This window comes from Lytechinus variegatus, chromosome 16 (genome assembly GCF_018143015.1).
Source record: "Lytechinus variegatus isolate NC3 chromosome 16, Lvar_3.0, whole genome shotgun sequence".
Classification (NCBI taxonomy): domain Eukaryota; kingdom Metazoa; phylum Echinodermata; class Echinoidea; order Temnopleuroida; family Toxopneustidae; genus Lytechinus; species Lytechinus variegatus.
Genome location: NC_054755.1, coordinates 28,284,606 through 28,311,360, shown reverse-complemented (window position 1 = coordinate 28,311,360; position 26,755 = coordinate 28,284,606). Strand labels below are relative to the sequence as shown.

The 26,755-nt window shown below is 36.9% G+C and overlaps 1 protein-coding gene across 1 annotated transcript; it reads right to left on the bottom strand.

Moving 5' to 3' along the window:
- Nucleotides 1-1,146: 1,146 nt before the first annotated feature.
- Nucleotides 1,147-26,464, bottom strand: LOC121429546 (remodeling and spacing factor 1-like). Its single transcript, XM_041626617.1, is given in 15 exon segments — nucleotides 1,147-2,486; nucleotides 2,489-3,010; nucleotides 3,753-3,991; nucleotides 6,025-6,241; nucleotides 7,518-7,905; nucleotides 8,472-8,532; nucleotides 10,207-10,286; nucleotides 11,628-11,732; nucleotides 15,228-17,671; nucleotides 18,903-19,051; nucleotides 20,188-20,264; nucleotides 20,909-21,040; nucleotides 21,475-21,567; nucleotides 22,166-22,257; nucleotides 26,315-26,464. Coding segments are annotated over 15 exon segments (4,941 nt in total). The 5' UTR covers nucleotides 26,445-26,464; the 3' UTR covers nucleotides 1,147-2,274.
- Nucleotides 26,465-26,755: the final 291 nt, after the last annotated feature.

Here is a 26,755-nt window from a genome sequence, read left to right as displayed (position 1 = left end):
AAAGCTATTTTGGTCGCATGACCATATTCTACATGTATTTCCAGATTAGGAACCACATTGACTGATCCATTATCTTGACCTATTCCATTGTAGTGGTTTTTATTCCTAGCTAACAGGAAGAAACAATCACTTTCCAATCATTTCTCAGAAAGGTGATTTAAAAGTTCACTCTATCAAAGCTGTCTGGCAGACATGTTTTTTGTAGACTGAAGGCTGAACATTGGCAGTGAAAAAGATGTTTCTATGTGAACAACAAACAATTCACCCTGATGAAAAATTTGTTGTACAAATAGCAGAAAAAAAATAATACAAAATATTGGTGAAGGTTTGAGGAAAACCCACTAAAGATTAGTAAAGTTATTAGAATTTCATTTTTTGGAATTTGTGATGTCATAAACGAGCAGCTGCCCCATATATAACGTTATATAAAATGCATAGATTTCATGTTTTTTCAATGTTTCGTGACGACTTAATTTTTATTTCCTTGGTAGGAGCTAGTGTGAAATCATTTGTGTATTGATATACTGAAGAAACCATAAAAACCATTTTCAATTTTCTGAGAAAATGACATATCATTGACTTTTTACCATACGATATGTAGGAAAGCTGCTCGCATCTATGACTTCACAAATCAAATAACTGAAATTCTAATCACTTTTTATTCTTTCATAGATTTTCCTTAAACTTTTGCCAATATCTTTTACTACATTTTCTGCTATTTTTACAATAAACTTTTTGTCAGGGTGAACTTCCCCTTTAAACCTTTTCAGCCAATGTTTTAAACTTAAGCAGTGAAATTTCAGCAAACAATGAAATTAAAAATTCTTTAAAATCAAGGTTAATCGTCACATCATCTTAGATGTAAACCTAACTTTATGAAATCATGAAATCTAAGCTGAAAAATCTTAAATAATCACACTGAAGATAGCTAACATAGATGAGCGTGTGTGGGACAGTGTATTATTTGACTCCGATGGGTGTTTCATAAAGCTGTTTGCAAGCAACTTTATTAACAACTGATGATCCTTTCTTGTGGTCAGAAATACACACCAGATTTCCATGGGCCTGTTGCATAAAACTTTTTACCTGAGAAAACTCTGGTAAAAACTGAAAACTAAGGTTAGTCTGATTTCTGCCATTGATTTTACCACAGCGCAAAAACTCCGGTAAAAACAACCTGAGTTTTCTCAGGTAAGAAGTTTTATGCAACGGGCCCCAGATTTCCATCGGCTTTAATGTAGTTCCTAAGAAATGGTTACCAGTTGTTTATAAAGTCGCTCGTAACTTTATGAAAAGCTTTATGAAACACCTGCCGGGCGCAAAACCAGACATCTGGCTGTTAATGCAATGCTGTTTTGTAAATTTCTCAACAATTACACATCTTAATAATGCTCAGTTATCACAATTAGCGACTTGGGATCCTTCACCACTCACTACTATTTCTGCATTATAGATGAGAAGCATGATGATACATCATAAATAAAATTTAAGAGACAATTTCACTTTAAATTTCCATGTTATCTGTTGATCCGAACTTCATTTTCATAATGAACTCAGCATAATTTGAAGATGATTCATGATTTTGGTTCAATTTTCATATGTAGTAATGTAGAGAGTCGCAAAGACGTATTTGGACCTTCAAGACAACAAAATTATCATCAATATTTGATCATACAGCGTATGTATAAATTTAGCAGCTTTTTGTAAACATTGGTATAAAATATATTTTCATCCTCATGATAACATACCTTGTTGTCAGTAAATCAAGGAAAGTTATGAGTGTCTTTTGATGAATTGAGATGTTAATTGTGAAATGAAATTTAGGAATGATTTACAATACTTTGGCAATTTCGGCGTAACAATTCTTAAGGCTTTTATTCTTGAACCCAAACACGACAAACTATTATTGGTAAATACAGCCGATATCCATTACTCATTTTAAATTCACAATCCTCTTCATTGAAGGGGCTAAAAGAGAGCGTACACACACTGATAGTATGGAATCAAGCTGAAATAAGCCTGTGTATAGAAAATCTTGAAAATTAACCCAGTAGTTAGGTTAATTACTGAAGACCATGATTAATTGGCAGTATCGTGTGTTGATTTTCAATCGTCTATCGGCGTTTCCGCCTCACGATCTAAAAACCCAACATGATTGCGACAAAATAATTACAATCTGACATGTACATGTAGACACAAAACAAAAATGACACTTGAGTATCCGCCCACAATACATATATACAGATTAACAGATACAGCCTTTGACCTTTGAGCTCAAATGTCTTGGGTGACATAGTCGATCAAGTCCGTGACCTGCAGAAGGTCATCCTCTTCCTCTCCGTTCACGGTGCCACCGTTAGCACCCTTCTGCCCCCCTATAGCCCCCTCTCCGTTAGCCCCCCTCCGACCAACCGTCGCACCACCATCATGGACATCTTCTGTACTGCTATCACCATTGACAGTCGTTGGAATGTATGACTTCCCGTTTGAGGAAGTTGTTTTTTAGTTCTTACTTTCTGGCCGACAGCCTCCTCGCTGCTTTCCTCACCCGATTCATCCTCGTTCTCTTTATTCGAGTCCTGATATTGCTCGCTCCTGCTATCGTTTTCGTCCGATTCCGTGCTCTCACCCGCCATTTTCTTATAATCAATCCGCGTGGAGAACTTCCGCAGCGACGACCGCTGCAGCTCGATGCTTTTCTTCTTCTTTTTCCTCTTTCCAATGTCACTGTCGTCGCTATCGCTTTCGATCTTTCGCTTCGACTTCGTCTTCTCTTCCCCTTCTTCCTCTTCATCCTCATCGTCGCTATCAATGCGGAATTTTCTTTTCCGCTGGGTGTAGTCTTCATTGTCCGAAGAGGATGATGGGGAGGGTGTTGGCGTCCGAACTGCCTTTTTTCTTTTCTTTGATTTTGCTTCATCGCTGGAGTACTCTCGATACGAGATTATTTTAGCAGCAGCTTTTCGTCTTCCACCCGATGTCCATTCGTCTTCCTCAGAAGAACCACTCCCTGTCAAAGCAAAAGAATTCATTCACGTTTATTAGTACAGAAGTATATTTTCGTATGATATAGTGACACAAGGACGAAAAAGTCTCATCTTTAAAACAGTTCCATGAAATATTCTCCTGCGACAATTGCTCAGCTTACTAATGGAATATCCAAAGGCAACCCTGGATTCAACACTATACCCTATCCTGAACCTATTTATTAACCTAACATAAAACCCTACTTCAATCCTTATTTAACCCTATGTCTTCGATAAAATAGAGCCTGGAGCAATCGCCGGGAGAGCAAATGTTTTGTCACCATGCAAGGATGTTTGGTGAGCCAAGTAGGTATTTCATAAAGCTGTTGGTAAGTTACGACCGACTTTATGACTGACCGGCAACTCTTTCTTGAAGAAAATTATATAATTTGCATTTTCATTGGTGTTGACTGAGCTCTGAAGGAAGGGTCACCACTCATTTGTAAAGTCGGATTCGAATCCTACCATGGCACTCACATCCTTTGGCAAGGCGATGATCTACATTTGCCATTCTCCATCCAGGTGTAGTAAATGCTTACCTGGTACGAAGAAATTCCTTGAATGCTTGAGCGTCCGATACGAGTAGCCAAGCTTAAGCCAAAGTAATAGTACGCAGCACTTAGAAATATTGCATTAAGAGCTATAAGAATGTTGCATACTATTATTATGCGTTATTTTTATACATTTTTTAACATTATGAAATCCTGTTACTACATGCATCCTTACCGGAGAAACTTCCAGATGAGCTTCCTGAGTAATAACTGCCTTCGTCATCCTCCGCAGAGCTGTAGTATCTCACTCTCTTCCGACCCCTCTCGCTCTTTCTCCTCGGCATGTTGGCATAGCGACGATTTCTCTTCGAACGTCCACGCCGTCTTGATGATCGTCGTCTCGAGCCCAAGAAGCTGTCGTCGCTTGCGTCTGAGTAATTACTACCCTCTGCAGCTGACTCGCTCTCGTTTTCACTTTGGAAGGAAAGGCAACAAGATAAATTTGACAAATCTCATAATAGGTGACCTGTTATCCCAAAACCAACAATAAGTCGGCAAAATTAAATAAGATATTTTACTACCATGAAAGAGCATACTGTAAGCATTAAAATGATATATCATTTGTCAAAATTTATCAACAGTAACCTGCACAATTACTTCATTGAATGTAAAAGAAATTCACTGACAGCTCCAAAGAATAGGGAGATTAGAAGATTAGAAATTTGGGGTTCACTCAAGCATGAAATGTGCACACTGTGATATCTCAGTGAAACTCCAAAGCAGTCTGAAAAAATTGGTATCAAAGAAACTCTGGTATAATTTGGTCTTTTATTAACTAAACAACTTAAAATTTTGACTATAAAGAAGACAAATTACATTTTCCGATGAGCGCAATTTCTCATTTTTTTACTTTTTGAAGATCAAATAATTGCTTCGTTTATTTATAGAGAAACTTCCCTGGAGACTTATTGTTGGTTTGGAGGTGGCAGGGCACATGTACCAATAAATGAGCAGGTAAGAGAATAGTGCAGACACCTTACCAAATGTCTGAGCTTCATCATTCATGCAGGAATCCTGCATCCATCTACTCATGGCTAATTCTTACATTCATCAAAGTTAATGGCCGAATTTACAAAGGTAGTTTTGAAAACCCACGGTTGAGTCCATGGTTTATGCAGATTTCCTGTATAAATTACGCTTATTTGAATGCGTATCGGGCCCCTGTATAAAACATTTTAAAAGCTGATGTGCGCTTTTGTCACTGTTTGAAGAGTGGACTCATTATTCAACACAGTGGACTCATCAATAAAATAGCGTGGAAAACCATGGCAACAGGTGTCAATTTGGCGCACTGTGACAAAAGCATGCATCAGCATTGGACTTTGTTTAAACATGCGCCCGATGCGCTCTAAATTAAGCGTTATTTACACAGGAAATCTGCATAAACCATGAACTCAACCGTGGGTTTTCAAAACCACCTTTGTGAATTCAGACCAATATGACAAGGTACAGTCTGCATGAGTCGACCTTCCATAAATCAAATAATCGGCTAAGTCAAACAATTTTTGTTCAGACCAGAATATGCGAAACATGTGTATTTACATTTTCTAAGTCAATATTTGTCAAAATTAAGCAGATTTATGTGGTCCCCATCGAGTATATACCCACTTAATAATTCTTGGCTTAAAATGAATAGAATTTAAAGATGAAGGGTTTCTTTCATAATCATGGAGTGATCTAAATGCAAAGAATTTTATTATACCCCCCCTTGGAATATCTTGGTTTGATAAGAATGTATTCTGAAGTCCAATCTAACTTAGACCATGGTCTAACTCTGCTAAAATTATGGGAAGCTGAAATGTACAAATTCTATTTAAAAAATTGTTTCTTTTTCAAGGTGTCAATAGTGAGGAAAACTATTTATTTCATTGATCATTCCCAAAATGTGGTGAATGAAGTGAGCACCACATGTGCTGTCAAAATGAGTCTATCCTGTTTGAGAGTTCTCACACAATTGGCTATCTATAGTCAAAGCTACAACTTTGGACCAGAGTTTGAATTAAACCCCTGAATACAGGCCAAAGAGTTAAAAGGTATTGTTTAACTTTGTGAGCAGCCGATTTAAAAAATTCTCAAACCAAGATGAAACATGTGTACAAGTGCATGTATTAGAACTAATAAACCCTGAAAACAACCATTATTGAGAATGAAAAGCTAAAACTACATGGCAAACACCGATTTTGTAAATAGGCGTCTTATAGACGCCTAAATAGTACACATAACTGTATGGGATGAAATTAAGTTGGTGTTTCCGGTCACTTTATATTTCAATTTTTGAAGCACTAAATAATGATATTCGAACGCAATTTTTTCAGGGCTTCATTTTTGTAACATATCACAGACACAGGTGACAAGTGTGGCCTTCTAGCTCAGGTTTTTTAAAAGTCAAACCAATGTTAACCAATCACTTTAAAGCTGAAGTGTGATGAGGTGTTTCTTTGGTTTACCTTTCAACTTTGAAGTCTTCACTGTTCTCCTCCTCACTGGACCACTCTAGATCGTTGAGTCTTCTCTTCTTCTTCCCTCTCCTATCTTGTCTTCTCCCCCTTTCATCCTCTTCCTCCTCTTCTCTCCTCTTCTCTTCTTCCTCCTCCTCCGCTCCCATGATGGTCGACATGTCCTTCCCCCGGCTCACGCCCCACCTTGATTTGTACTCGACCTCCGCTGCTTGAAAGAAGCAATGAATTAGCATCGATTAAAATCAGTCTTAACATAACTATGATAATCATCAAATCAGAGATTACACAAGTGCAGTACTACATACTGACTTCATACCATGTGTAAATCTCTATCATCGTCTGTATTAGAGATTTTAATGAAGCACTGGAATTGCATTATTTTGTCTGCATGATTTTCCTCGATATAAAAGCAATTCTTTCTCATGTGTAGCACATAATATGAGCCCTTCTACTAATATGTTATAGGGGTGTTTCATAAAGCTGTTTGTAAAGTTACGCAAGACTTTACGCACGACTGGTGACCTTTCTTGTGCAACACTCTCCCTAATGTAGCTCACTTAGCACCTAAGATCATGTTCCAGTCGTGCATAAATTTGTGTGTAATTTTATGAACAGCTTTATGAAACGCCCACCAGGTAGGTGTTTCATAAAGCTACTGGTAAATTATGAGCGACTTTACGAACGAATGGTGATCCTTTCTTGTGGTAAATGGTACACGCTAGATTTTCATTGATGTTGATTAAGTTCCGAAGAAAGGATCACCAGTCGTTCGTAAAGTCACTCGTAACTTACAAACAGCTTAATGAATCGCCACTTGGTGTAGGCAGGGACGTGAGAGGGTATAGACAATCATCTAATAATTGATCTTTAAAAAATCATCAGCCCAGACGAGAGTTGGCATATTTCCTAGACATTTGGGAAGGAAATATTAACAGTCTAACTATACTAAAGATCAAATTCTTATCGGTCTGTGTCTGGAAAATATAACGAAAAATTGGAATGGCCAACCCTGTTCCAGACACAACAGCAGGGCGTGACACTGGCACTGGTCCGACGGTCCCAGACCAGTAAAAATTGCTGTCAGACCAGTAGTTTTGCAGAAATAGCCAGATTTACTTGTCAGAAATGACCAGTAAAAATATATCAAACTGATACAAATGACATTTGTAAATTACAAATATGGGTCTGGCATCTTCAAAAATGGCTCCCCAAAACTGAGAAATGTCTCTCATGAATCATGTTGTGGGGGGGCGATAAAAGCAATCAAAATCAGCAAAATAAACTTGAAGTCTCTTTTTTATATTTTTCTTTAGTTTAGAGGACCAGTAAATTTTAGGTTTGGACCAGTAAAAAATTGAAAAATTGGGGATCTACTGGTCCGACATGAACAGGTTGGACCAATAGAAAAAATAGTTTAGTGTGGAGCCCTGCCTGACAACAGAAAGGGTTGGAATAATCTCATACAAAGAAAATAAACTCACCTTTTTTATGTTCCTCCACCTCCTCATCAATGGCTGATTTGATGGCCGAGTCAAAGTCATTGAAGCTATAGTCTATGGTCTTACGTGACCTTTGTGACCTTCGACTCACGACCTCGTAATCGTCTTCATAGTCCGGCACAACGTCGTCTTGCCGAGATCGGCGAGGTCTGCTTCTGTGAGATCGATGGTGTCTGGATCTTCTCGATCGTCTGCTTCGTGAGCTGTGCGATCGACGGGATCGTGAGCCGTGGGATCTGTGTCTGCGTCTCTCCTCGTATTCAACACCATCTTCTTCTTCCTCCTCCTCTTCTTCTTCTTCTTCGTAGTCATCATGCCGTGATCGCCTCTTTTCACCTCTCCTCTTCTTCTTCGCAACTATCATTGTTTCCTGTTGTAATAAATTCAATATCAAAGCCAGTAGGTTACAATGATAGATCGTCGCTGGGCTGTTCAAAGCTTATATCTCATAATATAAAAATTTCTAAGGACATGCATTTTTTGCGTGGGTGCATTTGATATAAGGAAATTAACTTAACTTTAAATGTTTATGTATCAGACTATGAATTTGATTTTTTTAAAGGCAAAAATATTCATAACTGAATGATAGGTGCCATTAAAACTACAACAAAAGCAACAATATTTATCAAGAATAATAAATTTTAAGTCAATCCTTAGACAAGGCCCTCTGATTCAGCACTGATAATTCAAGACAGATATCACCTCCTAAACTGAGAGTATGAATTTAGGAATCTCTCATTTCAAATTTGAATAATGTGCAAAACGAATAAAAGAAGGAAAAGTATAAAAAAAGAGAGATGCGAGCCATGTAACTTTAAATTACCCCCATCAGTCGATTGAGAAAAAAAGTCATCTTATGCCCCCTCCCCCCCCCATTAAAATATCCCAGCGCCATCCTTTTCTATACAGTTTTCTTTAAAGTCAATAAATACATACCTCTGGCAATATATTGATAGCACACACATCAGTGTATTTATATTTCAGTTTTCGTTCATCTCTGCAAGAAGAACAAAAGAGAAGTCAGAAGGTTTAGCTCATCAACAGGGGAGTGTTTCACAAAGCAATTAGTCAGTGATTGCTTTGTGCTTAGCCAATCAGATGCACAGATTTTAGTAGCTTATAAATTTGTTTAATGAAACTCTCCCCAAAACTTCCATATTCTAAAATCCAAACATAAACCTAAAAATTCCTGTTTTCTCTCACACAGAGTCAAAGTTTTGGCAGATTTCTTTTGTGTCACATCAAGTAGTATAGTAATGAAGTCTACAAAAAGAACAAGTATGTCCCTAAGGAGACAGGTTCATCACCAATGTAGGGTTGAGGGAAGGGTTTGTCATATCACGAACATGTCCAGACCAATTTTAAAACATGATCCTTGGGGCCTTGATCAACTTATCATGATGCTTTTTCCCAAACAATGATTTATCTTCTATTTACTGAAGCTTTCATTTCATAACTAAGGAAGAAACAAGTGGAATGCCTCTGGCCGTCTCACCTGCATCACGCGGTTCAATATAGCAGCAGTGCTGACTTTGAATACTACTCTAACTCGCACAAGATGTTCAGTGATACATGGTTACTCTTATGTCCACTTTTTATGAACTAGACCAATAAACTTACAGAGATATGATGGTTATTCAACAAAAAACCCCAACATGGCCAAAGTTCATTGACCTTACATGACCTTTGACCTTGATCATGTGACCTGAAACTCGAACAGGATGTTCAGTGATACTTGATTACTCTTATGTACAAGTTTCATGAATCAGATCCATAAACTTTCAAAGTTATGATGGTAATTCAACAGATACACCCAATTCGGCCAAAGTTCATTGACCTTTGACCTTGGTCATGTGACCTGAAACGCGCACAGGATGTTCAGTGATACTTGATTACTCTAATGTCCAATTTTAATGAACTAGACCAATAAACTTTCAAAGTTATGATGGTAATTCAACAGATACCCCCGATTCGGCCAAAGTTCATTGACCCTAAATGACCTTTGACCTTAATCATGAGACCTGAAACTTGCACAAAATTTTCAGTGATGCTTGATTACTATTATGTCCAAGTTTCATGAATCAGATCCATAAACTTTCAAAGTTATGATGGGAATTCAACAGATATCCCCAATTCGGCCGAAGTTAATTGACCCTAAATGACCTTTGACCTTGGTCATATGACGTGAAACTCATGTAGGATGTTCAGTGAAACCGGTACTTGATTAACCTTATGTCCAAGTTTCATGAACTAGGTCCATGTATTTTCTAAGTAATGATGACATTTCAAAAACTTAACCTCAGGTTAAGATTTCGATGTTGATTCCTCCAACATGGTCTAAGTTCATTGACCCTAAATGACCTTTGACCTTGGTCATGTGACGTGAAACTCTGATAGGATATTCAGTAATACTTGATTAATCTTATGGCCAATTTTTATTAACTAGGTCCATATAATTTCTAAGTTATGACGTCATTTCAAAAACTTAACCTCAGGTTAAGATTTGATGTTGACGACGCCGCCGCCGTCGGAAAAGCGGCGCCTATAGTCTCACTTTGCTTCGCAGGTGAGACAAAAATGAATATACACTAACTCCATGCAATTACACTGGTATTAATTATTTTTGTAGGAAACCAACCCCCAATAAAACAGGTCACAGGTCAAAGTTTACCTCCTAGCTATCCTGTCCTTCTTTTTCAAGTCAGCATCTAGATCTTCCAGTTTAGCAGCAAGATTGACAATCAGTTCCTCCTTCAAATTAAAAACAATATTAGAATTTAAAAATATTTTGTCTCTGAAAGGCGATTTAAAAAGCAAATAAATAACTGTTGAATAAACACTACAGAGAAATATGTGTAAATGAACATAATGTGGAACAGGCCAAAAATAAAAGTATCAATTTTGTGGACTACTTTTCACAGTCAACCTACTCTATAAATTTTCAACATTGTACAAGCTTTAACATTACATTGAATGGGGATTTTCCAGGGCTCTGGGGTCCGTTGCAGAAAGAGTTGCGTTTAAACGCAAGTCAAAAAATCAATCGCAACTCCCAAATGCGCGACGTTGATTGGTTGAAAATCAAGTTGCGCATGATTTTTAGAGTTGCGATCGATTGCAACTCTTTCTGCAACGGGCCCCTGTTCTTATTTACCAGAGCTATTTGAGCATTTCAGGGGCGAAACCCTCAAAGCCCCCAGAGTAATTTTTTCCCTGGTGTGGAAAGAGGCAAATATTTTTTTTTCTTTCTCTCTCTCTCTTCTTCTCCTTTACAAAGATCAAATTTGACTCACGCTTTGCGATAGGGAAATTCCATAGCATGTGTATGTCCAACCCCCTATATGTGGGACCTTTATGAAATTTTCTGTATCTGATTTCTGGTTCTTTTGACAGTCTGTAATGCTCTCAAAGGACCATGACTTGGTCAGTTTATGAAGCGAAGTAAGACTTGAGAAAAATGGGGGTCGGACGACGGACGCACATAATTTATGAAATTTTCTGTCTCTGATTTCCAGTTCCTATGACAGTCTGTAATGTTCCCAAAGGACCATGACTTGGTCAGTTTATGAAGCGAAGTAAGACTTGAGAAAAATGGGGGTCGGACATACATAATCTATGAAATTTTCTGTCTCTGATTTCCGGTTCTTATGACAGTCTTTAATGTTCCCAAAGGACCATGACTTGGTCAGTTTATGAAGCGAAGTAAGACTTGAGAAAAATGGGGGTTGCACGTACAAAAAATTTGATATAGTCTTTGGCCAGCATTCTGTACTCATATTACATTGAAATTTGGTCCATATTTCTGGTCTAACTATGGATGGCCAATTGCACAAAAAAAAATTTTGAACAGTATAGACTTGATTTATCAGTCTATTGACCAGTCATTCATAACTGTTTGGGAATAATAGCTAAAATAGTTTTCTTCACATCTGTAGCATGGAGAAAAGTCCTGGTGAAGATAGGAAACATACAATGTAAATAAAACTTTGCCATTGTTGGCTTGCCATAGTCTTCGCACAGAGTTTGACCAAGGCCTATTCAGTTGTACTGTACTTCTCCTCTTCAGAATATGGGCATTTATCTTCTACTCACATGTTCACATTTGGGGCAGTACCAATTACCATCTGGAATGGCCATGAGAGGTGGACGGAGACAAGCCGTATGAAAACCTGAGTCGCACTTATCACACAACAGAATCTAAAGTTGTAAATAAAAATAATTGACAAAATACAACCTTTGATCTATAACTTTCATCGGTGGAAATTATAATAGCATTACACAAGAAACGCAATGCTTATTTACTCTTTTCTTGAAATAAAAGTTTACCATATTCTGTAGTGTTAACTTTGTGTGTCTGAATGTGGAACACTGATGGAAGAGACTGCATTATCCCCTAAGAATTTTTAATAAGATTAATTGATTCAACCAACACTTCCTGTGTTTGAGCCAATTTTAACATGTTTCTGATGTTGTTTTCACTTTGAATCCCTCCTAAATTGCATCACCGAATTTAAATCCCTCCTAAATTGCATCACCGCATATTAAGACTTCAACAAGCTGATTATGCAGATCATGTTATCTCGACAATTGACTCTTTACTTGTGAAATACCCTGATGCAGGGATAACTGTACTTGGTGATTTTAATGATTTGAATTTACAAGAAATACTAAATGATGACATGTTTAAACAAGTTGTAAATAAACTAACAAGAGGGCACAATATACTTGATAAGATTTTTACAAATTTTTCTGAATTTTATGATAATGTTTTTATTCTCCCGCCAGTCAGCAGAAGCGACCAAAACTGTTATTTGGTTTCCTTCTAATATTTCTAAAAGAATTATTGATAAGAAAATTAGAATTGTACGTCCTTTAACGGACAGTGGTTTGAGGTTGTTTGGACAATGGTTGACATCACAAACATGGGAAGAAGTCTTTTTAAATACGTCTGATTTATCAATAATGTATACCAGGTTGATCGATAGCATAAAAAATAAACTTGATTTATACTTACCTTCGCAAGAAGTAAAAATTAGTCAGACTGATAAACCTTGGATAACACCTTTTATCAAATCACTTATACGTGACCGACAAAAGGCTTTCAAAAAACAAAATGACTCTTTGGAGACATTTAAGAAATAAAATTGCTCAAGCTATCTCCGTTGCAAAAACTAATTATTACAATACTCGTATAAAAAAAGAAAAATTAAATAATCCTTCAGCCTGGTATAGACATATTAAAATACTTACGAATGGTAATCAAGACATTATTCCAATCACGATTCCTAATGTCGACATTGAAGATGATCTATATTGTAAACAAGCAGCTAACGCAATCAACAATTTTTTTGTGTCAATCGCTTCTGATCTTTCTCCTCTAAATAGAGGATCACTACCAGCTTTTTTACCTTCTCAGTTTGAAAGTCCTGAGATCAGTTGTTGGCAAGTCTACTGCAAACTGCGTAAATTACAATTACATAAATCATCAATCAGAGATGATCTCCCCATTCGTGTTATTAGAGAATTTGCATGTGAATTGAGTGTACCGGTTACTAGGATACTCAATATATCTTTTAGACAAGGAATAGTACCTTCACAGTGGAAATTCGGTCAAGTAACTCCCATTCCAAAATCTCATCCACCGTGCATTAATAATTTACGTCCTATATCTTTAACTTCACATTTTGCTAAGCTCGCCGAATCTTTTATGGCTCAATGGTTATTGAAAGACATTGAGAAAGAAATTGATATGCATCAGTTCGGTAACAGACCAGGATTGTCTACATCACATTATCTTGTTGGTCTATTACATCATCTCTATGACAATGCAGAAAACAAAAAATCTGTGTCCACTGTTGTATGTACAGATTTTAAAAAGGCGTTTGATCGCCAGGATCACAATATTCTAATTAAAAAAATGATTAATATGCACATAAAACCATGGATCATAAATTGGATTGTAAGTTTTTTGGAACATCGTAAGCAATGTACGTTATATCATGGAATCTTTTCTGATATCAAAGTTAATCATGCCGGTGTGCCCCAAGGGACACGACTTGGCCCGATCCTTTTTTTAATTATGGTAAATGATTTATGTGAAAATATTCCTATACATTATTTTAAATATGTTGATGATTTGTCTTTAGTACAATGTCGTAAATCAACCGACAATTAGCAATTACAGTCAGTACTCAATTCAGTGCAATCCTGGTCACAATCAAATAATGTCACTCAATCCCTCAAAGTGTTTTACTTTACATATTACTTTTATGAAAAACCCCATCACTCCTGAGGTTCTTGCCATTAATAACTCTGCCTTATGTAATGTAGAAAGTATCAAAATTCTTGGAGTTATTATACAATCTGATTTGAAATGGAATTTACATGTCGATGACTTGGTTAAGAGGTGCAATAGAAAATTATATATGTTAAGGAAACTGAAAAAGTTCAATTTACCTTTGAAGGATTTAGTGACAATATATATGGGTTATATACGACCAATTTTAGAATATTGTGCTCCAGTTTTCCACAGCAGTCTTACAGCAAAACAAAATAATACTATTGAAAGAATACAACGGAGAGTATGTAAAATTATCTTAGGACATAATTACATTACATACTCAAATGCATGTCAGGTATGTAATTTACCAACACTTGAGGAGAGAAGACTGACACTAAGTAAAAAATTTGCAAAATCTCTTTCAACTCATCCATTGTGTAGAGATGGCTACCTCGAAAAAAACATACAAACATATCTCTTCGTCGTACAAACAACTATCAACAGTTTCCAATAAGAACAACAAGATTTAAAAACAGTCCATTGCCTTTTTTGGTAGACATACTCAACAAAAGATGAGTGTGTAGACTAAGAAAGGCAATGCAAATGGTCATCCTCACCCCATTATAAAATTATTTTTGTCATTTAAATAAGTGTCGGTCTCCTCTCCTTCAAGTCTGCCATTATCCTATTACATTCACTCGTTCATCATGTTCATTGTCTTTTATGCCTTATTTAAAATGTATTTTCTTTTAAATGTATAACCGTTTTTAATGCATTTTACTATGTATTTAATAATGTGCCAAAACCAACTTGTAAGCATGATCTTTCCAGCTTTTGCTGTTTTTTCATGTATGATTGTTAACATGTTTGATTATCAATAAAGACCATTTTTTAATTGAATTGAATTACATCACCTCCCTGGAATATGAAGTCTCCTCAATAGATGTACAGTCACTATTAATTTCCATTCTAAGGAAGAATCCTTTTCTTTCTTCCTTATCCATTTCATCTCTCCCATTTAATCTCTAATACCTTATCAAAGTCAACACCCCTTTTCTATATCCCAAACCGGGAAGTGTACACATTGCCCATATTATCAATACATTGACCCATTAGAGACGGAATGATTTCACTATATCAAATGTTTTCCATAGACCAGGAGTGTGAGTGGTCACAAAAAAAAAAGCTGAAAAAAGCTGAAGAGTGTTGAAAAAGTCTGAATAAGAAAGACCTCTCATACTTTTTGCACAGAGGAAAGCCAAAAATAAGCTGAAATTAAGCTGAAAATCAAAAAAAAAAAAATGAAATCAGATAAAAATCTGAACTCTCACACCCCTGATAGACTCAAGCCCACACATATAAGGGCCCAGTCTATAATGGGTAAAAAAAGAAATAAATAGTAGGATAATTACCCATCTGGGATGATTGTACAGTCCACATTTACAGCAAGGGGTGTCATCATTTTCTTCCGAAATCCAGTCGCTATCATCATCCTTCATCGACTTCTTCTTCCCGTCGCCTTCCTCATCGTCCTCCATTTCTACTATCTTATTGACCGCTTTCTGTGACGCTTTCCTTCTTGGGGTATACCGCATTCTTTTCTTCTTCCGTTTCTTCTTGGCGGTCCTCACCCCTTTCTTTTGGGGAGCTTTCCTTTTCCCGTAATCATCGTCATCATCGTCGTCGTCATCTTCACTTTCTTCCTCGTCTTCTTCATCTTCTTCTTCCTCTTCCATCAACTCTTCTGGAACACTTTTCTTTTTTTGTTTGCTCTCTTCCTCGTCTTCCTGGCTGAAACCTTCATCCTGACTGGTCTTCTCATCTTGACTTGAAGCTTCGAGGTTCTTTTTTGGTCTCCCTCTTTTCCTCGGAGCTGGTTTGGGTTTGACGACCTCGGGTTCCTCTTTTTGTTTAGTTCTTCTTGGTCTCAGAGAACGAGACCCCCGAACCGGAGCAGATTCCTCTCTTTCTGTGCTTTCCTTCTCATTATCCTCCGTTGTGTCCTGCCCTTCTTCTTTCCCATCTTCATCACTCTTCTCCTGTTTGTTCTTCGCAATGTCTTCCGCTTCCTCCGTTGTGCCTTCTCCATCAGGCTCTTCTATCTCTGCTGACTCAGGCTTGTTCATTGTTACCTCCTCAACTGTGGACTCCTTTTCTTTTTGATCTACTTTTGCTTCCTTCCCATCTGTCTGGTCTTTTGGATCGGTTCCTTCCACATCCACAGACTTGCTTTCCCCTTCTTCACAAATTACAATATCAGACTCTTTGCAGTCTCCTTTCAATTGATTTTCATCAAGTTCACTTGTGGCAAGTTTATCATCAGCCTCTTTCTGCTCATGTTTTTCTTCTTCTCTTTCCCTGTCTTCCACTTGCTTATCCACCCTTTCCCTTGATTCTACACCATCTGTTCTCTCTACAGATGCTTCAGGAGCAGTATCATCCTCCTTCAAAACAGCATCTTTGGTTTCCTGTGCCTCCCGATCTGGCTCGCATTCGGCTACTTTGTTGTTATCTGCGACATCCTTAGGAATATCCGTAGTCTGTCCATTCTCTTTTGTATCTGACAAAGCTGAAATTTCTGAAGTGTCTGCTCTTGCTGAACCCTCTTCTTGCTCATTGCTTGTCTCTGTCACCTGAAGAGTCTTTTGTGATACTGAGTTATTCTCATCTGGTTTCGAAACATCTTCTGAATTCTTTATCTCAGCAAGAGACTTGCCATCCCTAGTTTCGTCCTCTATATCCTTTGATCCTTCACCTTCAGATTTCATTAGTGTTTGTCCATCTATGCAGCCTGTCTTTTCTAATCCAAGTTTAGGCTGCATTTCTGCACCAGTTCCTTCTTTCTGAACCGAATCTATCGATATTCCCTCCACCTCTTTTTCTTTCTTTTCCTTTTCCTTCTCTTTTTCTTTCTCTAGCTGAGTAGGGGTGGTTTCCCATGGTCTCATGAACATGCTCGTGGTGGGCGTCCGGGCCCTTGGAGATGCTTGGCTAGGAATCAGGGATGGTGTGGACAAGGATGCCGTTGATTCTGCTGCAAGGGCTTTAGCAGGTGTGACGGTCACCGTAGGAGCACTGGATGATGTCAGGTCGGGAGCAGAAGCTGGCCTGGGTGCCCTTCCAGTGACTTCCACAGACTCCTTTAGGTCAGAAACAGTTGCAGAGGTTGGACAGGTCTCAGGTCTATCCTTCAGCTCATCTATTTTCCTTTCACTACTTACATCTTTTGATTGTTCCATCTCACTACTTCCCATTTTATCACATACCCTAGATTGATCGGGTGATTGAATCGTACACGATTCTGCAGATTCTTTCAACCTGCCCTCTCCAGGAACAGTCTTCTCAACACCATCACCTTCTGTGACCACTGCTTCATTCTCTGCCGCAGTCTGTGTTGGAACTGGGGTGTAACCTTTGACATGATCTTCAACTTTCACAATCACTGACCCTCTAGACGGGGCTAGTTCCTGTTTGGGTTTCAACTCCTCTGTTTTTACATCTACCATGTCATCACTAGCTACTGCTTCTTCCGCTTTGGTCTTAACGTCTTCAGCTTTGACCTTAATATCCTCAGCTTTGATCTTAATATCGTCTAATGTTGAATTCTCTGTCTCCATTTCAGTCTTCACTTCAGATATATTCTCCTTAAAATCACAAGGTTCAATCGGTTCTTCTTTCATTCCTTCTCCTTTCCCTCCATCCGCACTATCCATTGGCTCATCTTTCACTGAAGGACTTGATGTCTCTGCCTTCACATCCGCTTCCGTTTTCACTTCAGCCTCTATGGTGGGTTCCATTTCAACACCATTGGAGTCAGTTTCTCTCTTGAAGGTCACTTTCAGGCGAAGCTTGGCAACTGTAAAAGAGAATTCAGAGAGTTGAGTATAGATTAGTGTCCCCAGCTTTTCACAAAACAGAAAACTGAAATAAAATTAGTGTTCAGAAAGAATGCATTTGGTTACCAACTTACTAGATTCTAAGCTGGTATAAATCAATTTGCAGTAATATCAAATAAATAATGATCAACTTTTCATGATTGATAACATTTTTGGTTGTTGTATCGTAGCATCACAATATATCGGTATAATCATAAAACATTCTTGAATATCTAATATTTTTCTGATATCGCATAAGTTTAATAATGTTGAAATATTGCCCAGCACTAATAATAACAATTTCCTATTTTACTTCGGTTCCAAAAACTGTTCTCCCAGCGGGCCCTGCTTAACATGATAATGATAATGCAAGGTCATCATTATTGTCTTAAATGTCAAACAATACACATGAAATTAGAACCAGATTCAACAAAACCTTTCTTGAAATCGTAAGAAAAATCCCATGAAAGCACATCTTAACTTGGCTAAACCTTGCATCCCTAAATCAACAAAAAATTTGGAGAACTCAGCATAAGCTTGAATTTAATGTTATGACACTAGCAGCAACTTTCTTGTGCCGAGAAAGAATTCTCTACAGGAATTAGGAACCTAGAAAATATTTCAGACAATATGAGGTTGAAAACAACTGCCCTATTTCTAAAATGCAGCTTTTTCTGAGCTGCTCGCAAATCTACATGTATAAATTTCGAGATCCTGGTATTTACAACCCATCAACAGCATGCAGAGGAACATATTGGCCCGAATTAACAAAGGTGGTATTGAGAACCCATGGTTGAGTCCATGGTTTATGCAGATTTCCTGTATAAATCACGCTTATTAGACCGCATATATTTAAAAAATGTCCAATGTTGATGCACGGTTTTGTCACAGTACGCCAAATTGATGCCTGCTGTCATGGTTATCCATGCTATTTTATTCATGAGTCCACTGTTTTGAATTAATTAATCTACTCTTCAGACAGTGGACCCATGAATAAAATAGCGTATTTAATCATGGTAACAGGCCTCAAATTGGCACACTGTGACAAAAGCGCGCATCAGCATCAGACATTTTTTTATACACGCGCCCGATATGCAGTAAATTAGGCGTAATTTATACAGGAACCTGCATAATCCATGGATTCAACCGTGGGTTTTCAAAACTACCTTTGTGAATTCGGGCCATTGACTGTTAAATCATTTTAATATTTACTTTCTTCCTTGATGTCGAGATCCGTCTCCTCTTCGTTTGTGAGGGATGTCGTGGTCGACTCGGAGTCATCTGTCTTGAGGTCTAATGAGCTGAGTTTATTGGTTCCTTTTCTGAGCACTGCCAGTAGTCCAGCAAGATCGTCTCGGTCCCTGGGTATTATATAATAGTCATTTTATAGTCCATTTTTGTAAAAAAAGCTGTTAATGCCTACACTAAACTTTTTTTTTTTTTAATTAAACATTCATCCTGCTGTGACTGGTTGAAAGATCTTCAGGTGATTATGGCTATTTTCAATTATTTCAGGATGTTAGCATGATTGACACACCATGATTTACTATTTGGAAAATAACAGAACTTTTTTGACGACATTTGAGGGTTTTTGGTTGCACCCCTCACTTAACAGTACTATTTGAGGCACTTCTGCCCATAGTTTTAACAAGAAAATTGAAATTAGCAAGAGTATATTTGTTTTACTTTTGGGATCAAACATTTATCCTGTACAACGAAAAAAGAAATAATTCAATCAAGGCCTTTGATGCTTAGATCCTTATAATTTAATCCCACCCTCCAAACAAAATTCTTTAAAAAGTGACAGTCCATTTGTTTTGGGTGTTTTCATTGTCCGATTGTTCAAAGAATTAGGAAAACTATGTTTGAAGTTCAGGGTTAACTCAACCTCAGGGGAGCGTTTCATGAAAGGACTTGTCAGACGTTTTATCCGACAAGTCCCATTTTATCCGACAGTTACTATGGTAACATTGCCTCTCAGCCAATCAGAATCAAGGAAAGATGTCAGATCTGACAACTCGTCGGACAAAAATGTTCATGAAACGCCCCCCAGATGTGCACACTGTGCAATTTCAGTGAAACTTCCAATTAGTCTGAAAAAACGTGTGCCAAAATAACTATTGCATCTTGTTTTCGATTTAACTATACAACTCGAAGTGTTGACAGCATGAAGGAGAAGAGATCTTTCAGATAAGCTAATTTTTCACATTGCTTTTTAATGACAAAATTTCTGTTTTCGCTATTTACATGTACAGAAAACCTTCCCTGGCGACTTATTGTTGGTTTTGGAGTGGCTGGTCCCATACACTCTGCCTAATTTTGAGTTTTTTTTATCTAAATCTATAGGTCTCGAATGTGCCTCCAATAGAACTACTCACTATGCATCTCCACCCATAAACAGGAAACTTTCAAGACAAAGTATAACTGTATATTATATAAACCACAACAATAAACCAACTGCTCTCCCAGGGGTTATCCACTTCTCACGGTTACTTACTGTGAAACCATCTGCCAAGTTGAGTTGTCGATATCATCTTGTTCCTCCCTGTAGACCCTGATGTTGGCATCATGATCCTAAATTGGTGTGGAACAAAACATGATTACTACATGATATGTAAGATTTTCTTTCTTGATAAGTTGGAATTCTCCCTCATAGTCCATGCCCTCTACCAACTCACTTACCTGACAAAGATGAAAATACTTGAAAGATCTCATCCTAAAAAAAGGGTTTCAACTGATCAGGGGAGCTTTTCATGAAAGGACTTGTCAGACGTTTTATCTGATAAGTCCTGTTTTATCCGACAGTGCTTCTCAACCAATCAGAATTCCAGGAAAGATGTCAGATCTGACAACTTGTCAGACAAAAATATTGATGAAACGCCCCCCAGGACGAGCCACAGTGAACCCTAAATAGTTCAGCAGCCGAAAAGGTAACAATTCTACATAGTCATGGATGGCAAGATTAATTACTACATATGACGAATGGGCCAGTTGTATGTGCTAAAATGATAGATCGCAATGGGTGGTCAATCACAAAGTTGTACAATAGTATTTATATGCACATGGGAGCATGCAGTGTTCAATTCAATTCAATTCTTCTTTATAATTTACTTTAAAATTTCCTGAAAATGCCTTGAGCAATCTACAAATGTATATCTATATCATTACTACTATCATCATCATAATCTTCATCATCAGAAAAAATCTAAATGTGTTACCTTTTGGAACCAGTAGACGAGTCCCATTTTATCTCTCCCAATGGGCTGTATACGTAACGTCTCTGGTTCTAACTCATTCACGGCAAGCTTGAATTTGGACTTGGGTTCGTCAAACTGACTGTCACAAAGAAACTGTGGAAAGATCCGAAGAGAAAATATTAATGGATAGTTTACGCCATAGGTTGTCCCTTCCAATGGGTTGTATATATAGCAAGGTTCTAATTTTCTTATCCCTTTGACACATGACAGCAAAGAGACATATAGACAATTTTTCTCAAAATATACCTTTTTTGTTTCAAGTGAAGTAATGTGTAAATTCAAAACAACATTATGAAATTGTCCCATCAACTACCATTTTTTCTCATCTACTCCAATGCAGGATAAAATGTCATAAAATGAATAGATTTTTAATAAAGACATTCAAAATGAAGAGTAGGATCCAACTCTAATTGTGTTACACTGTGATAGTAAAACATGGTTGAGAATGATCTCTTTACGTTTTCTTCAAAATAATGCTGCAATATACTTTCTAGAAGTTGGATTGGCAGGGGGGAGTTCACACTGACCTTTAGGAGACCTAGTTTTGTTTCAGTTTTACTCTGAGTATATCCAAGAGTATCCACTTCCCACGCTGCCATACCAGAATAATAACGACTTATCTGTAGCAAAACAAACAAAAAAAATTATTTAATAGTTATTAGAATCGACAGTAGCATTCTACTCCAAATATCATGTACAGCTTTCTCTCAACTCACTGACAAGTACAATAAATGTAAAATGAAAACTTCATTGACATCTAGATTTATTCAATCGCAGTTATACTTTACTTTGGCACAAATCTAAATTGTTTTTTTTACTTACATATGTATATATTCACACCCGCTCTACAAGAATAAGAGCTTAATTTATTATCAAATAACAGTATTTGAAAAGTTCCACATATACACACACAACCTGTGTGGTTATCTTCATCATCCTGTAAGAAATAAATTTTAAATCAAACAAAAAATACAGTACCTCCCCACTACCCAAAGAATTCATAGAAATAGTATCAAATTATTTGGAGGGAAAAAAACTCTTAAAGGGGATATATATACAGTTTTGTTTCATAACAGGGACTTTCATTAATTTGTCAATTTTTTGATGTTTTTTTAATCTTTTTTTATTTACTCCTTAAGAACAAATATTACTTAATATCAATTATTAACCCTTCATCTAAAATGATGAATGCATAGAAACTTGGCAGTACCAACTTACCTTGACTAAATGTCTTTCCCACTTATCAGCGTTCACATTTTTTATCAGACGACGCATCAGCTTGATGATCATCTCTTTTAAAATGGGAACTTCTACAGAGGGAAGGGGGGGGGGACAAAATTACAAAAACAAATTTTTGAGACAGTTGGCATTATGCATACAAAGTCTAATTCCACCAGGTTGAGGCAGTAAATTTTACCAGTGATTTCATAGTTGGCAATTTGTTTGATTTAAATCAGACTTTTTATATTTCAATCAGATTTTTAAAATATTTTTTAAACATACATTTTTAAAACAAAGCAATAACACCAAAAAATATAATCCTTTACACTGATTTAATTTTTTAAATCATACTAAAACCGGGACTCAGTTTTAAAATCACTTGCTACTGCTTGCCCTAAGTCATTTCAGGTCAAGCGATTTATCACTCGCCTCAGCAAATAGGATTTTTTGTGATATGAAATGATAAATGCAAAAAAATTAGAAAACAGGCAACATCATACATATTATATTGTTTACACATTTTATTTCCATATGTAATCTCTGTTCTGACATCATTTTACCTGAATGTAGAACATGAGTGTTATGCCATGGTCACATTTGTTCTACGGCGGCCGTACGGCGAGTCGAAAACAGCCGTTTTATCAATTTTGATTCAAACCACCTATATGTAGTTTGACAAAAAATGTTAAAACGGCTGTTTTCGACTCGCCGTACGGCCGCCGTAGAACAAATGTGACCATGGCATAAGTCAATGCTTGAACTGTTAGAGCCAACCTTGAAAACCTCAATCTTAGTCAAATAAGACACAAAAAGCAATATTTGCAAGAATGACAATCAAAAGTTCTATGAGATGTTGGATATATCTGTTTGTCTCCTTACATGAAGTGGTTTGTAACTTAACGTACATTCCTCAATCCATTTTGTAATCAGACAAAAAAGTTCCCTTTGTATGTCAAAGAGCAGCTTTTTGCAGTGCTCTCCTACCGCTCCCTAAGAAGAGCTTTTTATTGCTCCCCTCATACTGTAGGCCTAATTATAAAATTGAGTCCCTGCTCAAATTATTCTTAGCTTTCTATTTCATAATTAAATCAAGTCAAAATAGAATTTATAGAAAATATTAACATCATGAAGATGCTGACATTTTATGCTGGGTCAATCCAAGACGATGAACTATCTTGGTACAGCTAATACTGCATACAGTGTAGTAGTTGTTCCTATTCAAAGCTAAAGCTCCTAAAGATACCGTAAATAACGGTGTATTAACCGCACCCGTGTATTAACCGCACCCCCAACTTTGGACTAAAAAAAAAAAAAAAAAAAAAAAAAAAAATCTTCTCACATTTACATGCATATTTGAGGTACAAAGAAACAAAATCTAAGTTTTTAAGATTTCAAAGTATCCAAAGAGATTACCGGTATGCAGAAATATGCTGTTCTTGATCAATTCATCTACAAATGTTAGAAAGAAAGAACGGTCCCGACAAAATTGGCAACTTACACACTCGCTCACCTCACAGTCAGTGTACACATACTACACACACAGCACTGCCATTACATTGCAAACTACGATACAGTACAAGTCATGCCAGTACATCTTATCAAATTATGATCTGTGTCTTCCCAGCGTAGGAGGAAGAAACATTCACATTTCTTGCATCACAATCTCACAATCACTTTCAGAAATTTGATGTCTTAGCATGAATTTTGGATACGGGATTATAGGAAGGTTCAAGAAACAAAGAAATTGGCATTTTTTCCAGTTGTTTTTTACGGCTTCGTGCCGTCTCTCTCGTGCGTAGTTTACATGGTATCTTATGAAAAGTAAACAGGAAGGAAAAAAAAAGCTGGCGCGAAACGGGACTTTGAATAGCGCCAGCTTAAGTCGCACTATAACCACATTACAACGCAATCTTCCAAGCTCACTCAACTCTCGCTCAGCGGTGACAAAATATTACCGAGTATGCTTGGCGTCTCTTTTAAATTAGCCAGGGAACTTCACTACTTTGAATCGAGAATAAAGTCAAAATTAGTGTCATGAAGGTGGGTGCGTTTGTTATGGACAACATTTAAATATATTGCAATAATCGCTTCCCATTACCCGCGGCTCATACCCCTCTAAACGACATTGCCTGGGCGGCTACGCCCGGCCACTCGATGTGTTGTGAACTGGCAGACATCGTACATGTATGGGAGGGGTTACGGCGGGCTGGCTCAGACCCGTCACCGTGTATAAACCGCACCCCCGACTTTTGCTTCTACCCCGCCGAGAAAAAGGTGCGGTTAATACACCGTTACTTACGGTACATACCAGTTGTGCTAACAATCTCAAAATGATTTCAAACAGAATCCATTCAAATCAGGGGCTGCAGAACGGTTTTCAAAGTGGGGGGCTGACTATGCAAAAAAAATCAATCATACTGTATGGTCATTTTTACGTTTTTGTATGTACGGTTTTGGAAACAAGTTGGGGGCTGCAAATTACCAACAAAATGTTTGTATACAGTGAGTATAATTAAAAATATGTGCCAAATTCATGTAGCTCTGGAAAAAATGTGCAATTGCTGAGAAATGAGCAAAATTTTAAGCACTGAATTCCCTCAAATCAGTCAAATGTCAGGTATTTTTTTTGAAGCAATATTAATACACTGGAACACACATATTTTCCGTGTTAGTGATCATCAGAATTATCAATTTTGAGCTAAGATTTCATGATTTCACAAAGATAAGTTTACATTAATATACCAGATCTAGATGTACGATAATATTTTGACAATTAACAATTGTATGCTGACCTCCCAGGGATGAGAATGGTGGCACAATCCCTTCTAATGTCACCACAGAAAAACCAGATATAAATTCGGTCACTTCCGTCGGGTCTTTTTTCTAGCAATAATAATACACTGTCCAACGTGTGCCTATCTGTGTTGGTGATCTTCAGTGTGAACATTTATCAGCGTAGATTTTAAGATTTCACAAAGTTCAGTTGATGTAACTGTACCAGATATAGATCCTCGATGATATACTGACAATTTAGCCTGGTTTTACAGACTTTCTCATGAAATTAGTGTTTACTGCAACTACTGGCATTTCTCTTTAATCTAGAGCAATTTTTTCAATGTTTTACCGAAAATTATGGAATCATTGTGACATCATATTATATGTAAATATGTTCAATTAATTCAAATTCATTAGAATGGTTTAGGCCAAACGTTAGATAAAAAATATAATTCTTGATATAAAGAATTTGACTTTGGTCTTTGAAAGTTTTTTTAGGGTAAAAAAAAAAATGTGTGACGATGATTGAATGCAAACTTTATTGAGGCGCGTTACTTTAATATAATTATAAGGCAAAAAAAATATTCTGGTTTTAAGGCAAGCAACCATCACTCTCTAATATTTTGACCAAAACTAAAGTAAAACCACTTGTTCACTGCTACCACCCTGCCTGTAGGGAATCTACAGGTAGGACTATGGTATGCCAATTTTAGTACAGAGCACACTCTTCAAAAAATCATTAAAATATCACTTTTGTGACCAAAATTACTAATTTCCAAACAGTTTCAATTGATTTTTCATTAGTAACTTAGGAATAAGTTTTGTATTCACCAGAGCGCTCAAAAACTCGAATTTTGGGCATATTTTTGTGTACGCCCTCTATTGGTGGAAAGTAATTTTCATTTTTTGATCCCTATTTTTAATTAAGAAAAAATGATTTAAAGAATCAAATTTAAATAAAGAGCCAGGCCCAGGGTGTAACATGGATAAATAGGTGTAAATGTAATAATGGAACCTGACAGTGTCAAAAAATCAAACATTTGCCCCAAAGAAAAAGAGAAAATAAGCCAAACATTGCCACCCTTATTTTGCTACACATGGAGATATAACTGAGAACAAGGTTATATTATAACCTTGTTCATTGAATGAGTGAGTAAAACCAACTCCATCATGACAATCACCAACACGGCAGCCGGCCACCACACCAATGACCAGTCCACTCACTTGCATTGCATTCAGATTCACTGCAAGTGCAATCACACAGGACAAGCAAACCACAGCTCAGTCAGGCGAAAAAAATGGATGATCTCGAATCTTAATCTCGATAAAATAGCCCTGTTTCATTTTAAAAAGCCAAAATATAATAGTTACCACATTTTGTTTCTTCTATAGCTTCTTGTAACTCAGGTATTGTGAGGTCGGGAAGCTGCAGCATTTCGCCATAACGCTCCAAAAAGGAGCATATTACGGCGAAATCAGGGAACTTGTGCACAGACGCCATTGCTCATCGAACCTAGCGTTTAGATCGCTATTGTGCATGTTTATTAGACAATTAGTCTTGTTTTAGACAGTAAAATGTACAATCGCATAGTTTTGTTATCAAGACATGTACTGAATATCAATAAATATTTTCAAATCAGATTTATAATATTATGAATATTTTTTTTTGATTGAAAATTTAAATTTAATACATATTTGATGTTTCAAAGTATGAAAGAGAAAATTAGAAATAATTGTGAGCGCCTCATCATTTTATAGACTTCGTGTATTCATAGCCATATTATGTGGTAAGAAATACAATTTTCTTCTTCT